A 15,165-nucleotide genomic window follows, 5' to 3' on the forward strand; every position below is an offset into this window, starting at 1 on the left:
CGACCATGCGTACTCTCAATCAAAGCTCCACCAGCTGGAATTGATCCCGCACCTGTCCGCAACGAAGTAAGGCGAGTGGACCTCTACACAACGTGGCAAGAAAACAGAACATTTCAATCGATTTCGTTGAAATTTGCATGAATTTGCATTTGCAGTGTAAACGATTTGCGTTCGATTGTTTCCACCGTGTGGTTAAAATGAACATTACACCAACTTGGACTCAGATACCGCACCGTAGTTGGCAGGAGCGACTGTGTTGCTGCTTACAGGTGGCCATTCAACCAATACACAAACTAAATCACGATGGAGCTCAAGGAGAGTCTTTGAACAAGAATGGGGATTGTGTGATATATCCGATGTTGCATTTGGGACTTTAAAATATTCAAAGGGGGTCCAGCACCGACGCCCCCTAAATCCCCACCTCACCCTTATTGGCGAACGAACGCAGTTCACGTCGCTCCCTTCTTATCCGTTCATCCACCGAAAAGGACAAGGTAAGAGATCCTGTGCATTTTTCATTTTCAAGTGTCGTTTGACTTTAAAGACTTTCGACTTTTTTTTTTAAATGTGAAAATGAGTTGGAGCAAGGAGCAGAAAAATGTCCAATTCAACATAGAACTGATTTTTTTTATACTAAATGTTCCCCTGTCATGTAAATCTGTGAACTACAATGTGGGTGTAATGTTGCATTTTGGACTTGAAGTCAAACATAAGAATTTTGACCTGATGCAGAGCTGAATAATGCAAGAGAAAAATCAAGATTCGTTTCTCAACATAAAAGATCCCAATCTTTCAAATGTACTTAGTCATAATAGTTCCTTTTTATTCTGATTCCCTTTATATAAATATCCATATAGATGTCCATGTAGAGCGAGGACAAAAACTAATAAGACAATTGTCATGCATGGGACTGTAGTAATAAAGGCAGATGCAGTTTGGATCATAAGTCAGGGAGTTGGCAGATTGCATGAAGCATCACTGAGTTCTTTTGGTGAAAATGCAACTTTCAAATTACTTCCACAGATTCTCGACACATTGCCGAGCATGACGTGTAGCACAAATTGATCTACTGCACTTGAGGGCACATTGACCATTGTGCAGATCAATATTGCTTGATGACAACATCACATTAACTATTAGCACTTCCCAGTCAAATCAAGTGGCGTGATTCTTTTGTTCACTTTCAATGGTGGCTTGATAATGAGTAATGTGGACAATATAAGTCTGAAAGGAATGTTTATGGAAAATTAAGTCATAGGTTTATACTGTATATCGACTATTTATCATTAGTGGCTTTTTGTTTTTTCAACTTTAAAATGTCAAGTTTAACTTATTTATACCTTATTTATACCTCAAAAATGTGTGAAGAATTAAATGTGGTGAAATTACTGCAAAGCAAGAAACTAATGTTCTGTATTAATTGATGGTTTCAACATCCGGTAGGATAGTTGAAAATGGATATATACCCCCAAACTCCTCCAAAAGTCAGACCGTTTTGCCCCGTATTTCCTTCTGTATAAATAAGGAGCCAAAAAAAAAATACGTCAAGCCACCGAGTAGCTAACAACAGGGACAGATAGGTCAAAAAATAAATCCTTCACTTGGAATTTTACCCTTGTGGTATGCTTGACTAGCGGGCTAATGGAGGTGTGTTGACTGTTGACCCAATGTGGCAAGCTGGTACAGGCTAAAGCCATCTTTAAAAAAAAAATAGGAAGCCAAGTATAAAAGTGAACAAGTTCAAATCGAAAGAAGATGCCCCAGAGTCGTGAAAAGCAAATGTGAAGAATAAACATTCTTCATTTACCCCTTCCAGACAAAATTGAATGGACGTCTAGCGCCAACAATGAGACCAAATGAGTAAAAAAGAAATGAGTAGGTTAAACAACTGAGACGTCAACAATTTGTCTAAACGGTTTATTGACTGTTACAATAGTTGACAATTCATTTACGAATTGATTTGTCAATTAATCGTTTCAGCCCTTTGGCTGCGCCAAACGTCCAATCCGATTAGATATAGACATTTTTGTAGTAGTACGTATTTTTTGTAGCAACCTGTCGGTTCCTTTTTCAAACAGTGACAGCTTTTTTTTTAAAAACAATATACATCCATTTTTGGTCGGAGCTGTCCCACTTACTGTCACACCCCCAATGTATAGACAAGTAGTCATATTAGTCAACCGTTGACTTCCCATTGGCCAATTAAGGAAGTTCTGAGTAGAGCCTGAGCAAAGTCAAACCCCAAACAAAACAATTTGTCCAGATTGTTCAAGTGTCATGTGTGCTTCGTTTTCACCATGGCCTCTAGTGATTGGATTTGTAATGGTGTGATGCTTTTATTAGTACTAGTGTGGATCATTAGCAATACGGTGTGTCCCTGGAGTTACATAATGACTCCATTGCTTGGAAGGTCAACGCCACAGTAGGGTTTCCTTGAGAAATGTCTTTTCATCATATGTGGGAAACACCCAATAGAAAACCACGACCATCGGCTGCAACACGGGAATTCACTTAGTGCCATCATTAGCAATGCTATGCAACGGAGCAGCTGCAGTTTATCCATAAATTGCATGCCAATAAATGAAATGTAATGGAGTGAAGCATTGGGTTACAAAGATAATTCAAGAGTAAAAGCAAGTTTCATCATCTGTTAACAGATGACGCTATTGACTGTTGATATTTTGGTTTAAGACTAAAGATCGCTGGTGTGTCTGGCAGATCATAAAACTGTCAATGAATTATTCACTTTCAAACTAAGTTGCACTGAATCTACACCATCAGGGGTACGTTATTCTTCAAACAAATTGATCTGTCATATCTCAAGCAGTTCAGTGTTTATAATGTAATAGGCAACGGTGGTATGAAACTTTAATAAGCCCCATCGGCAGTTGGTTGTTAATGGAACATGAAGAAAATGGAAGCTACACCAATGAATCTTAAGGCAAAATTATTGAAACATATATATGTATATGTTCCATTTTCATAATGAGGTTAAATATTCATTTTGACAAAATACTTTGGATCTGTTTTTACTGTTGTGGGCTAAAAAAAAGGCATATACTGACATGTTTTGTGGGTAAGAACTGGATTTCACATAATGACGAAAAGTTTGTTGTCATGAGAACAAATTTTAGTTTGACATGAAGTCTATCATCGCCATTCAAAGTGGCTCCTCTCATTCCCTTTAAATGTGTTGCGCTTACATCTTGCGTCTTAACGTCAACAATGGCAGCCAATAAGTTGATGATGTAATGATAACCTCTACTGACTTAAATATGACATTTTTTCCAGTAGATTAAACAAGATGATTTGCTTTTGAATTTAATCGGATGTGATAAGTAATGACGCTCTTGTGTTGACTGCTGTTGAACAGCAGGTGCGTAAAGGTCCTTCGCCTGTCAAAGAATCTTCATCACTCTATATTAACGACCATGCAGACACCTGGCTATGCGACATAGAGCATAAGAAACATTTAGTTGTGGTCACATTGTCAATTTGACTGCACATTGAGCTATTTTTTAATGGAATTTTGTGGTATAATGGCAAATTGAACACTCGATAAACAACGATAATCAGCAGCCAGGTCCTTGAAAAGCTAATTGCTGTCAGCGAGAGACAGTGTTTTGGTCAGAACATGAATAACCGCAATGGAGTCAGTGGCAACCAGCAATGCCTTTCTGGAAACTAATTGACTGTTGAAATCAGATTAAGATTGACTGCATTTGATTCTAATGGATGGTAATGTTATTTATCATATTTTAATATTGGACGTAGGAGGAAATACAGCATTAAAAAGACCACCTAAAATGATGCCGTGCAGACCTACATTATCACAACCTCTCTCTCCATTCATTTTCTATAGCAATGCCTGCTTTGGGGTTGTAAGTGATCCAGAGTTTATCACATCTGGTGAGAAATGGGGTACATGCTGGACTTGTCGACCATGAATCACAGACATATTGACCCACTAACATTCACACTTGACTGTGAGTCAAAGTTGTGGATGATGAATTTGTACAATCTGTGCATCTCACCTTTATTTATAATTCCACATTGAATAGTGAAGTTTGTTTACTGGCTGACAAGAGCCCGCTTGATGGTAGTAACTTAGCTCCTTTGCTCAAATTATTAATAATTTTATTGTCCTATTGAGCTAGTTTCATTGGTCCCCTCCAATGTTGCTGTTGTTCATGCGAAAAGAAGGAAACAAAAGCTGATTGCACATAGTCAACAAAGTCATGCATTACTGGAAGTAGTTTGGATCTTACCGAGATCAAATGGTCTGAAATATAGCAACGTGAAATGTCAGCTGATTGCGTTGGCACTACTGTCCAACAAGTTTAAAAATGCAATTTGTAAAATTACTTCAAAAGATCAATGTCTGAGACAAAGCTTTCTTCTCTGAATAAAAACCACTTTTTTTAATTGGGTTATGTTTTTTTCCCATTCATGTCTGTTTACGTTCACTACATTGGCCTGCAAACGCACGTGTCAATGCACGCGGCGGCAACATTGTCCTTATTTGCCATGAGAGAGAAAGAAATTTAAAGTGTACAAAGTAATGGACTTCATCACTCAGAAAGTACAGCTGCAGAATGTGTGGCTGAACTAGAAAAAACACCAGTTTCACAGATTGATTGATGATACTATTGATTTAAAGGCTGAGGAGGCCATTTTCCAAGAGAAGAGGCTGTGAAGGCAGCTTCAAAGGTGTCGCAATCACTGTAGATACTAAAAGTTAGCGTTGCCATGGTGACCAGCAACTGCAGTTCTACCCGCCTGATTAAGATCAGCAGATGAGTCTCTAGTGTTTATGGTGGTTTCTAACCCCTTTGTCATTGTGCACTTTTAAAATTGACTTTATAATACCTTGAATTGAAACCTGGAATTTATAACTCTTAATATTCATTAATGATTCAAAATTGTTAGGTTTAGGCTGCTTTGGTGTTTAGTTTGGTTTTTTTTTCTTCACTATTCTTGGCTTTTTCACTTTGTGTGGCTTCTCCCTGTGATTACCCATTGATTTCAGCCCTGGTGTCCCTTCTCATTTGTTGCCTCGTGTCAGCCAGCTGTTTCTAATAGTCTCGTCTTGCCCTGTCTGCCCATTCTGTCTGTTTTTTGTGTGCTCGGTTCCAGTATTCATCTCTGCTCGTAAGTTTAGTTTTGTAATCCTCAGTATTAAGCTTCATTTATCAAGAATAACTTTATGTTCACTGAAAAGCATGTTAGTGCACCCCCATTCTTTTTGTCAGCATTTACTTCCCTTTATACATGGGTCCGTTCCCCCACTCGCTCATCCTGCACGCATCTTAGAACTTCATTTAAAAGAAGCAGAAACACCACAAAGTGCGCAAATAACAACAACAACAACAAACAAATATATATCATAATAAACAAATAACTAATTAATAAATAAACTAGTAGCCAACATAATGAGTAGGGAAGTGCACAAACAACAACAAACAAACAAACAAAAGAACAGATAATCAATAAATAATAATAATAATCGATGAATAAATAAGCCTGGTACACAGGCATGATTCGGCTTGATTTGGGATATTTAGTCTGCCATCCCCAAATGATCGAACAGTTTAGGTTATTAGTTAACCAAAGGATTGACGACGTCTTCAACAGTTCTCAAACTTTTGACACGTATTCAACTTCTGCTTGGAGTAACTTTTATATATTTACCTGTGCTTGAACTGAATTGTAGTTTACTCAAAATATTGAATTCGGGGCATTAATTTGATTTTTATTCTTCTTTTTTTTAACCTTTCCCTTAAGCCTTAAAAATGGAAGTAAAATTGGTTGACTTGAAGTTTCAATTTTTCTCATCCTATTGTCTTTTATATTATAATCATACTTGTAGCATAGTTTGGGAATTACTATATTACAATAATGGTTACAAAAGTGACACATTTTCAACTAGAAAACTCTACTCTAACGTTGAGCATAGTCTCAATAATTTGAATGATTCCCATATTCATTGTACTCTTAGTCTTTTCATGCTCTTCTTTTAAAAAACAACTGTTACAACCACTTGAATGACTTTGCAGTTATTGCTCAAAGTGACTATATTTCCTTATTTTCTGTTGTACTATTTTCTCCTTGTTTCGACAGCAAAATGACAGGGGACCACAACACATTGGGCCTTCCCAGACTGACGAGAGGACCACCTTGCCGCGAGGATGCTTTGGGTCTGGCTCTGGAGCCCATGTGTGGGAACAGCACCCCCAGACACCACATCCTCCACGCAGAGGCTGAAAGTTGGCAAAAACATCGGACCGGACTGGTCGGGGGTTCCGGCCCACGTTCGGGCTCCCCTTCAATTCTTGAGCCCCACAGTCTCTCGAGCAGCCACGATACACTCTACCTCTCCCACATGCCGGGTCACAGCCCACCTGCGCACCAAAACCGAACCGGCCTCACCTTGGATGTGACTTCGTCTTTTGACATGGGCGGTAGCCTGCTGATGATTGATGGCGATTTGCCCATTAGCCCCAATGTGATGAATAGACGTCGGGGGGGCCTGATCGAGCAGAAGGACATCGTGAAAGCCCACCTGGCTCATAAGATCCACAGCACACCACAGGCTCGTCGCAAAGAGTGGGAGTAAGTTTAAAACATATTTTGTACATAATTAACATCCCTAATTTCACTAGATGGTAGTTTATCCATTTAATCATGAATTTTGCATGGCTATCTTGTATGCCTAACTTTTTGAGCCATTCAAATTTTTAAAGTATGTGAAAAAATTTATACAAATGTTAGCTTTCTCTCAGGAATAGCTAAAAAGCCAGCTTTTACAGCTGACCAAGTAGACATGTTCACTGAGTATGCAAAGTTTTTAAGCAAAAATAGTTGTCTTATTCTACCTATATGCGTAACAGGATTGCACCAGGTAGAGTGAGGTATTCAATCAAGGTTATTTTTTGACATAAAAGCATCAATATTAGAATTAAAGGCATTCATTTGCAAAAAAATCATTCTTTGGGAAAGCTGCCTGATATCAAGTTTCGTGCATCACTTTCTTCTCATACCATGATAAGAAGGTTATCATAACAGGGTTGAATGTATGTTGTGTGACACATCTTCCCAGATACGTAATAATTAATATTTCCAATATTATTTGAAACAAGAAAAGTACACTGTAATTTCATTTTTATTTGAGATTTCTTTGTAGGCCTGGAACAAAAGGAAAAAGGCATTTAAAAGGGATGCTTTAGTCTTATTTTGTAGTCCAAAATATATTTTCAAACTGTCTTTACAATTAGTTATTTGAGATTTGCTAAAAAAAACTCAGAAACTGCATCTTTTAGTATTTTGTATGTGGCTTATTTTAAATTTAACATAAATATGGGAGTTTCTACAATAGGGGGCAGATCTAAAAAGTATGCAGAGGTTGAGTGTATTACCCTACTTTATCGAGCATTTCATTAAGGCTGCACAGTCTAATGAGAAGTAGCACTTGTTTTATCACACCCCCTGAGTGGAAGTTATCTTTTCTGCCACACTTCTTGATTATTCGAGCTGGACTGAGGTGAGGACACATTTGTAAGTTCAGGGGCTTGCTTGCTTGCTTCATTCACAAGTTCAGACTTTCGTGTTGAAACGTGAGGTTAATTCATCATCTAGTTAGAATTTAAAGCAGTTTTGGCATTAGCAAACATATCTTTGAGATTTGTATGATTTGGTTTTAGCTTGTAAAAAAAAACAAGGTTGGCTCTGCCATGAATTTATGCCATAATAGACCTGGGATATTCTTAAAGTTACATTTTATATAGTATTCTATTCAAGATAAGAGTAGATGGGTCTCAGATAAATTTATTATATTTATCAACCATTAATGATTTTGTTGTTTATTTTTCCCAAATATCAATTTTCTTATATAAATGCCACACAAATCTGAAAAAAAACCTCATTCACTATTGTCAAGTTATTGATTGTGGATATTTGACAGTGTATAGTCTGAAAAAGTGTTTATGGGTCCCATTATACCAGTAACTGATTGATTAGTGCTAGATTGTCTTTCATGTCCTATTTTGAAATTGACATTATTCGAAAACAAACTGCCATTCGTGTTCAATTCAAGACTATGCCTTGCTGGTTAATTTTATTTTTGTTTAGAGAAGCCAAATGTTCTCTCATTTTCAATCCATGCTGTCAGTATACGTTGTGTGTGTATATACCTTAATTAGTAATTACTAAGTAGGATACTGAACAATCAAATGTTTGCGCTCTTGCACATTATGTATTTATCGGTTTTCTACTATGGCACAGGGAAATTTCAAACTGAATGTGAGGTGTTGATGCCCCCCTCGGGTTATCCTGCTGAAAAACTGGGGGATAACCCCAAGTGGGCTTAACCCCCATGGTGCCTGTCACGCCTTCCTCGCCACAGGCTCAGGATGCTACTGACCATGCTGATGTCTATATGTAGCTTAGGGTGGAGAAAACACACGGGAGGTTTATTAGTAGGTGTTGATGGAAAAATTATCCATGGAATGCTTGGTAAAATAATTAGTGTATTAATTTAACAACTGTTAGTAGTTGGAGGCAGTTTTTTTTTTGGGGGGGGGGGGGAGCCTCACATTTGATGCTTGTTGGTCTAGTGGTATGATTCACGCTTTGGGTGTGAGAGGTCCTGGTTTTGAGTCTTCTATTGTTGGAATTGCTACCTGATAGGTTCACCAATAGGCATTCCCAAATGCATGCACAAATAAAGAGAAAAGACAATCTTCTGGATTTCTTCTTGCAAGGAGAAGCGAACCGGTGAGGGGATTTGTCAAATTGGTGACCATTTGAGAACCAAAGTGTCATACAGGTAACCACAGTGGCTTGGAATTATTGTTCAAAGGAATCAATATTTCTGATGTCTGATAGGATGCCAGACCCACTCACTAGGCTGTTGGAATGCTAAGGTAGGAGCAGATGGTCTCGTGCTCCTGGTCTGAAACCTGACAGGAAAAGGAGGTTAGGCACATACACAGTCAAACATTAGCCAAGACAAAATAATCACAATTTCGCCTTTTGCAGGAACTATAAATGATAAATCTTCTGGTCTTTGAATGCAACGTGGCTACATCTATCCATGTGACAAATCGGGGCGATGGCATAATTACCAGGCCTGCACAGATGCTCGGTCATGGAGTAGGCAACCATCCTCTGGTCTGCCTGCTATCATTAATATGATACATTCATGTCAAACAACAAACCCCCAAGTGAGTCACAATGTGTTACGAGCGTGAACGTCCTCTTCTCAGGTCCGCTTTTTGAGGCAGAGCCGTGTCCTCGTGGCAGCCCCCCTTAGAATTTTTGCGACGGAGCCAACATGTGCATCTGTTTTCTTTCCAGGAGGATTTCTTACCGTTAAATAGGTTATGATAAAGTGAGTTGATGTTGATCTATGCTTGCAGAGAGTTTCATTTTAATTATTTAAGGCTCTCTGCCAGGACTTCAAAAAACTCATCACTCAAACTGATTCATATATACTCACTTTACACAGCTAAAGTGAATAACAAAATGTTTTGTCATCAAAAGTGTAAATATTTATCTGTTTAGAGTGGGTCAACAATTATATACATTTACTGAGAATAATAATATTTATTCTAATTGAAAAGAAATTATGTACTGTATACATCATTTACTCTGGCAGGTTTTGACATGAAATGAACAATAACCTTATAGTTTTGTGGCCACATTTTTTTTTTTTTTACAAAAATGTGCCATTTTGCATCCTTGTGATAAAACACATCAACAGGAAATGACCCAGAATCTATCCAGATTGAATCATACCTGAAATGAAAAGAAAGTGACCCAGAATAACCCCCAAATTTACAGGAAATGACCAGAAATAGCCTAGAATTTTCAGGAAGGAATATGAAAAAAAAAATGCATAAGGAAATTAGCCTGAGATTGCACGGCATATTTTCCTCACATTTGAGGACAAACTTAAAAATGATAAGGGGCACATATTTCATGTTATATATTAGTTTTTGGGCGGCCCGGCTGCTTAGTGGTTAGCGCGTTGGCCTCACAGTGGGAGACCTGGGTTCGGTCCCCTTGTGTGGAGTTTGCATGTTCTTCCTGGGAATGTGTGGGTTTTCTCCGGGTACTCCGGTTTCGTCCCACATTCCATAGACATGCATGGTAGGCTGATTGTACACGCTAAATTGCCCCTAGGTATGAGTGTAAGTGTGAATGGTTGTTTGTCTCCTTGTGCCCTGCGATTGGCTGGCCACCAATTCAGGGTGTACCCCACCTGTGTCCTGAAGTCAGCTGGGATAGGCTCCAGCACCCCCCGCAACCCTAGTGAGGATAAAGCGGTTCAGAAAATGAGATGAGATGAGATATTAGTTTCCCATTCTTCTTATTTTTACAAGGGTCGTGTGGGTGCTGGAGCCAATCTCAGTCAACGTTGGGCAGTTGGAATTGTTTGTCAGCCAATCACTAGCAAGGAACAACGAGACAAACAACCATTCACGCTCGCACTCATACTTAGGGACAATTTAGTGTTCAACTAGCCTAACATGCATGGTTATGGAGGAATCAGGAGTACCCAGAGAAAACCCGCGCGCAGAGAACATGCATATTTAACACAGGAAGGTCGGGAAGCCACCGATGACTAAAATGACCTAGGATGCTGTAAAATGACATTATGTTTAAATTCTGCTAGATTTGCTGTATATGTGTAGGTGGGGGTTAGTTGCTGAGGCTACTGTTGCATGTGTAACATTACAAATGTTAATGGCATCTTTTTATTGCTCCCAATAATTACAGTGCTTACTGTTGCCCTAGTTTAATGACAATGATTAGGTTGGCATTTAAACCACAGCCGTACTGGACATTAGCCATAAACTATCGTCCATTGAATACTGTTTGACTTCTGATGCACTTGCTAGTTAGAATTACGCTGAACTGTATCTATCTGTACCTATTCATACGGTACTATATTCAACCTTATAAATGAAGTATAGTGGAAAACGTGAATCAAAAGCAACGTTTTGTGTGGCAGAGGTGCCTAGTTAAACTATAACAAGTCAGATATTTGGGAAATTGAGATTTTAACGTGGCAGTGTGAGCAAAATCTATGAGTCATTAAGACAAACTTGTAAATGAGCAGAGCAGATCTCTGGGCAGAATCAATGTAGGGGGTTCCATGTTCCCTGTGATTTATAATACTAACTAGCTGCAATTCATTAAAATGGTGTGAATATGCATTTAGTTTCATTCTCAAGTGCAGATCATCATAAATGGACATACTGATAAGCATATTTTTGTATCATTAGATCATTCTGGCTGTGAAGCTCATTCTCATTACGCTAGAAAATTCATTTGAATTCATTTTCCATTGAAAATCAGAGAACAACCGTGTTTTTACACTTCATAGTAGGAATCACATTAGTGCTTAAACTGTTGGTTCTGCAGGAACCTCCATAACATGAACTTGTTACATGCTGTGTGTACTGTATGTATCCATGTACGGCTTTGAAAATGCGCTGACTTGCGTTGAGTCCACAATTTATTCGACAGTTCATGGCTGATACACTATATAGCTGAAAGACTCTGGCAATTATTTTCAAGTTTGAACACACTGGCACATCATAACTGCTGTTGCCAGTTATATTATCCACCACAGTGTGTGTGTGTTGTCTTCTTAGTTGTAACGCTTTTCGCGGCCGTGTGTCTTTCGTGGCACCAATTCCCAGCAGGGGTGTTTGCACACTTGGACAGGCTCGTGTGTGTGTGTGTGTGTGTGTGTGTGTGTGTGTGTGTGTGTGTGTGTGTGTGTTCGTCATGCCTTCTGATCACAATGTGATTGAAACAGAGGCTATATAACGCTGGTTATCCCTAAAGTGCTTGCCAGTCAATGTTAACAGCTTACAGTTACTAAATCATCCGTTTTACTATTCCTGGAGGGTCAATGAAAATAATGTTTTTTTTTAAGGTTTCCTCATGGCTGTAGACAAACAAATGAATAGTTTGAAAATAGCAATTACTAGCACATATCGTATTTAGGAAACAGGTAGAAAAGCATGAAGAAAACCTACATTCTAAACTTTTAGCATTTTCTTGGTTTCAATCTCTCTGTTTTGTCTGCCATGGAATCTGCACAGGCCTTCAGGTGCAAAGCCCGTTGATCCCCAAACCTGACAAATATTCAGCAAGGGACAAGCCTGCGATCCAAACAAAGTTCGCCAATTGCTTATTTACATCTGGAAGCTGGGGATGTGGGAGAAATTGCTTCTGAGATCTTAATGGTACAGCAAGGCACACTTGCTACCATGGCAACAGTTACTCATTCTTACTGGTTAGTTTTGTGTGATTTTAATACTATTTTTTTTAAATACCTCACTTGCTTTAATTCATTTAACTTTACAGAACTGAGAAAAAATCTGTCACAGTGAATCGTTCTCCAAGATTAGTTTCCGGTAGAGTTAGACACGCAGAGTGGTGTAAATGTCAGACCTGTTTGACACGTATCAAATATTAATGATGACATGCTGAAAAGCCATTTTCCCGGCCACAAAATGACACATCATTTAAGTAATCCGCAGAGTAGAGAAGGTGGTTTCATTTAGAGCAGGTGCCAGTGTGGTTGTTTGCTCAGAGACTCATTAGGCTCTCGGTCTTGCAAAATGCAAAACAAGCTGGCACCAGAAATGAAGAGAAATCAAAATTTGTGTCTGGGCAATAACAATCAAATTAGTGTTCCGATCCATGTCCTATTGTATGATTCCAAATATGAACATTATGATTCTCCTTTGTCAAGAAGCCATTTTCAGAAGAGATAAGCCACTGTCAGCTGATTTGGATCATTTTCACAAAAATCTTGTGTTTTATGACTAAGTGAACCTGAAGAAGACCAAATGAAAGATTAGATCAAATGTGTCAAACTCGAAGGGCGGCAGGCCAGCCACATCATTTCACCCTTTAGTTCTCAAATGGTCATAATGTGGCAAATCCCCTTCAAGTTAACAATTCCAAGAAACAAGGGTTTATCCAGGAGTTGGACCCGGGACTTCTCACAGCCTAAGTAGGAACCATACCACTAATCCAACTGGCCACAGTTTTCAGTTTAATGACCCTTAGGATCTTAAATTGTCATTAATTTACCAAATCCCCTTGAAGGGAGCAATTCCAAGAAAGTAGGGCTCGTCCGGGAGTTGGACCCGGGACCTCTCGCACCCTAAGTGAGAATCATACCACGAGACGAACGAGCCAGTCTTGAAAGCTTTTTGACGTTTTGGTTCTCAATGGTCAAAATGTGCCAAAACCCCTTCAAGTTAATACTTCCAAGAAAGGTGGGCTCGTCCGGAGGTTGGACCCGGGACCTCTCGCACCCTTAGCGAGAATCATACCACTAGACCAACGAGCCACACTGGCGAATGTTATGATCCTTTGGTTCTCAAACGGTCCGGGAGTTAGACCCGGGACATCTAAGACCCAAAGAAAGAATCATATCATTTGACGAGACCAACGAGACACAGGTCACAGTGGGCCATTGTGTGACCCTTTGGGTCTCTCTTAATTTGCTCCCTATAAGGAGCCAAGAAAATAGGGCTCGTCCGGGAGTTGGACCCGGGACCTCTCGCACCCGAAGCGAGAATCATACCACTAGACCAACGAGCCACATGTGAAATCATTCATTCATTCATTTCCCATACCACGCATTCTCGTAAGGGTTGCTGGAGCTTATCCCAGCTGCCCGGGGCAAGAATCATTCCACTAGACCAGGGGTAGGGAACCTATGGCTCGGGAGCCACATGTGGCTCTTTTGATGGGTGCATCTGGCTCTTCGCAAACCTGTGAGCTAAAATATGGAAATCGCTGGTGACAGAACTGAGATATTACATTTAGAACTGCTTTAATCTTTTTTTGCTTAAATCTTCATTTTTTTTGCTTTAGTCTTCATTTTTTTTGCTTTAATCTTCATTTTTTTGCTTTAATCTTCATTTTTTTTTGCTTTAATCTTCATTTTTTTGCAGTAGACTCTTCTGGTAGGCACCCTCTCATTGATGAGCAACAGCATAAGAACCTTTTAAAAAATATTCAGTTTTTTCCAATTTAAAAGTGGTGAAATTACAAAAAAATTTGAAAAGGCACTCGTTTACATGTATGTATTTTGACTTTTAAATTCGTAGTATGGCTCCCAAGGAATAACATTGGAAAATATGAGTTGTTTGTGGCTCTCTTCGTCAAAAAGGTTCCCGACCCCTGCACTAGACCAACGAGCCACTCATGAAGGCCTTTTGACGTTTTGGTTCTCAGTGGTCAAAATGTGCCAAAACCCCTTCAAGTTAATATACTTCCAAGAAAGGAGGGCTCGTCCGGGAGTTGGACCCGGGACCTCTCGCACCCAAAGCGAGAATCATACCACTAGACCAACAAGCCACATATGTACAACAAATGTCCATTTGGTTCAGAAACGGTCCCGGGACAAGTGACAGCCTTTGACATTTTGGTTCTCAATGGTCAAAATGTGACAAAAATCCTTCAAGTTAATACTTCCAAGAAAGGAGGGCTCGTCCGGGAGTTGGACCCGGGACCTCTCGCACTTAAAGCGAGAATCATACCACTAGACCAACGAGCCACATATGTAAAACAGATGTCCATTTGGTTCAGAAACGGTCCCGGGACAAGTGACAGCCTTTGACATTGTTGTTCTCAATGGTCAAAATTCCTTCAAGTTAATACTTCCAAGAAAGGTGGGCTTGTCCGGGAGTTGGACCCGGGACCTCTCGCACCCTAAGCAAGAATCATACCACTAGACCAACAAGCCACACAGGTCAACATTATGATCCTCTGGTTCTCAAACGATCCGGGAGTTGGACCCGGGACATCTAAGACCCAAAGAAAGAATCATATCATTTGACTAGACCAACGAGACACAGGTCACAGTGGGCCATTGTGTGACCCTTTTGGTCTCTCTTAATTTGCTCCCTTTAAGGAGCCAAGAAATTAGGGCTCGTCCGGGAGTTGGACCCGGGACCTCTCGCACCCAAAGCGAGAATCATACCACTAGAGCAATGAGCCACATATGTAAAAGAGATGTCCATTTGGTTCAGAAACGGTCCCGGGACAAGTGACAGCCTTTGACATTGTGGTTCTCCATGGTCAAAATTCCTTCAAGTTAATATTTCCAAGAAAGGTGGGCTTGTCCGG

At 39.6% G+C, this 15,165-nt stretch overlaps 1 protein-coding gene and 4 non-coding genes across 5 annotated transcripts in view; 1 reads left to right on the top strand and 4 right to left on the bottom strand.

Moving 5' to 3' along the window:
• The first annotated feature begins 26 nt into the window (after positions 1-26).
• cacna1ea (calcium channel, voltage-dependent, R type, alpha 1E subunit a) overlaps positions 27-15,165 on the top strand; it is a 70,233-nt gene continuing 55,094 nt past the window's right edge. The window contains exons 1-2 of the mRNA XM_077607576.1: positions 27-494; positions 6,121-6,612. Coding sequence (XP_077463702.1) covers positions 6,125-6,612 — 488 coding nt within the window. The 5' untranslated portion in view covers positions 27-494; positions 6,121-6,124. The remainder of the gene's footprint in view (positions 495-6,120; positions 6,613-15,165) is intronic.
• On the bottom strand, positions 13,561-13,632 carry trnap-cgg (transfer RNA proline (anticodon CGG)). Its single transcript has one exon. It is a non-coding gene; the product is annotated as a tRNA-Pro (tRNA).
• On the bottom strand, positions 14,323-14,394 carry trnap-ugg (transfer RNA proline (anticodon UGG)). Its single transcript has one exon. It is a non-coding gene; the product is annotated as a tRNA-Pro (tRNA).
• On the bottom strand, positions 14,522-14,593 carry trnal-uaa (transfer RNA leucine (anticodon UAA)). Its single transcript has one exon. It is a non-coding gene; the product is annotated as a tRNA-Leu (tRNA).
• trnap-agg (transfer RNA proline (anticodon AGG)) lies at positions 14,711-14,782 on the bottom strand. The gene has a single exon. It is a non-coding gene; the product is annotated as a tRNA-Pro (tRNA).

The sequence above is a fragment of the Stigmatopora argus genome, chromosome 8 (assembly GCF_051989625.1).
Source record: "Stigmatopora argus isolate UIUO_Sarg chromosome 8, RoL_Sarg_1.0, whole genome shotgun sequence".
In the NCBI taxonomy this organism is placed as follows: Eukaryota; Metazoa; Chordata; class Actinopteri; order Syngnathiformes; family Syngnathidae; genus Stigmatopora; species Stigmatopora argus.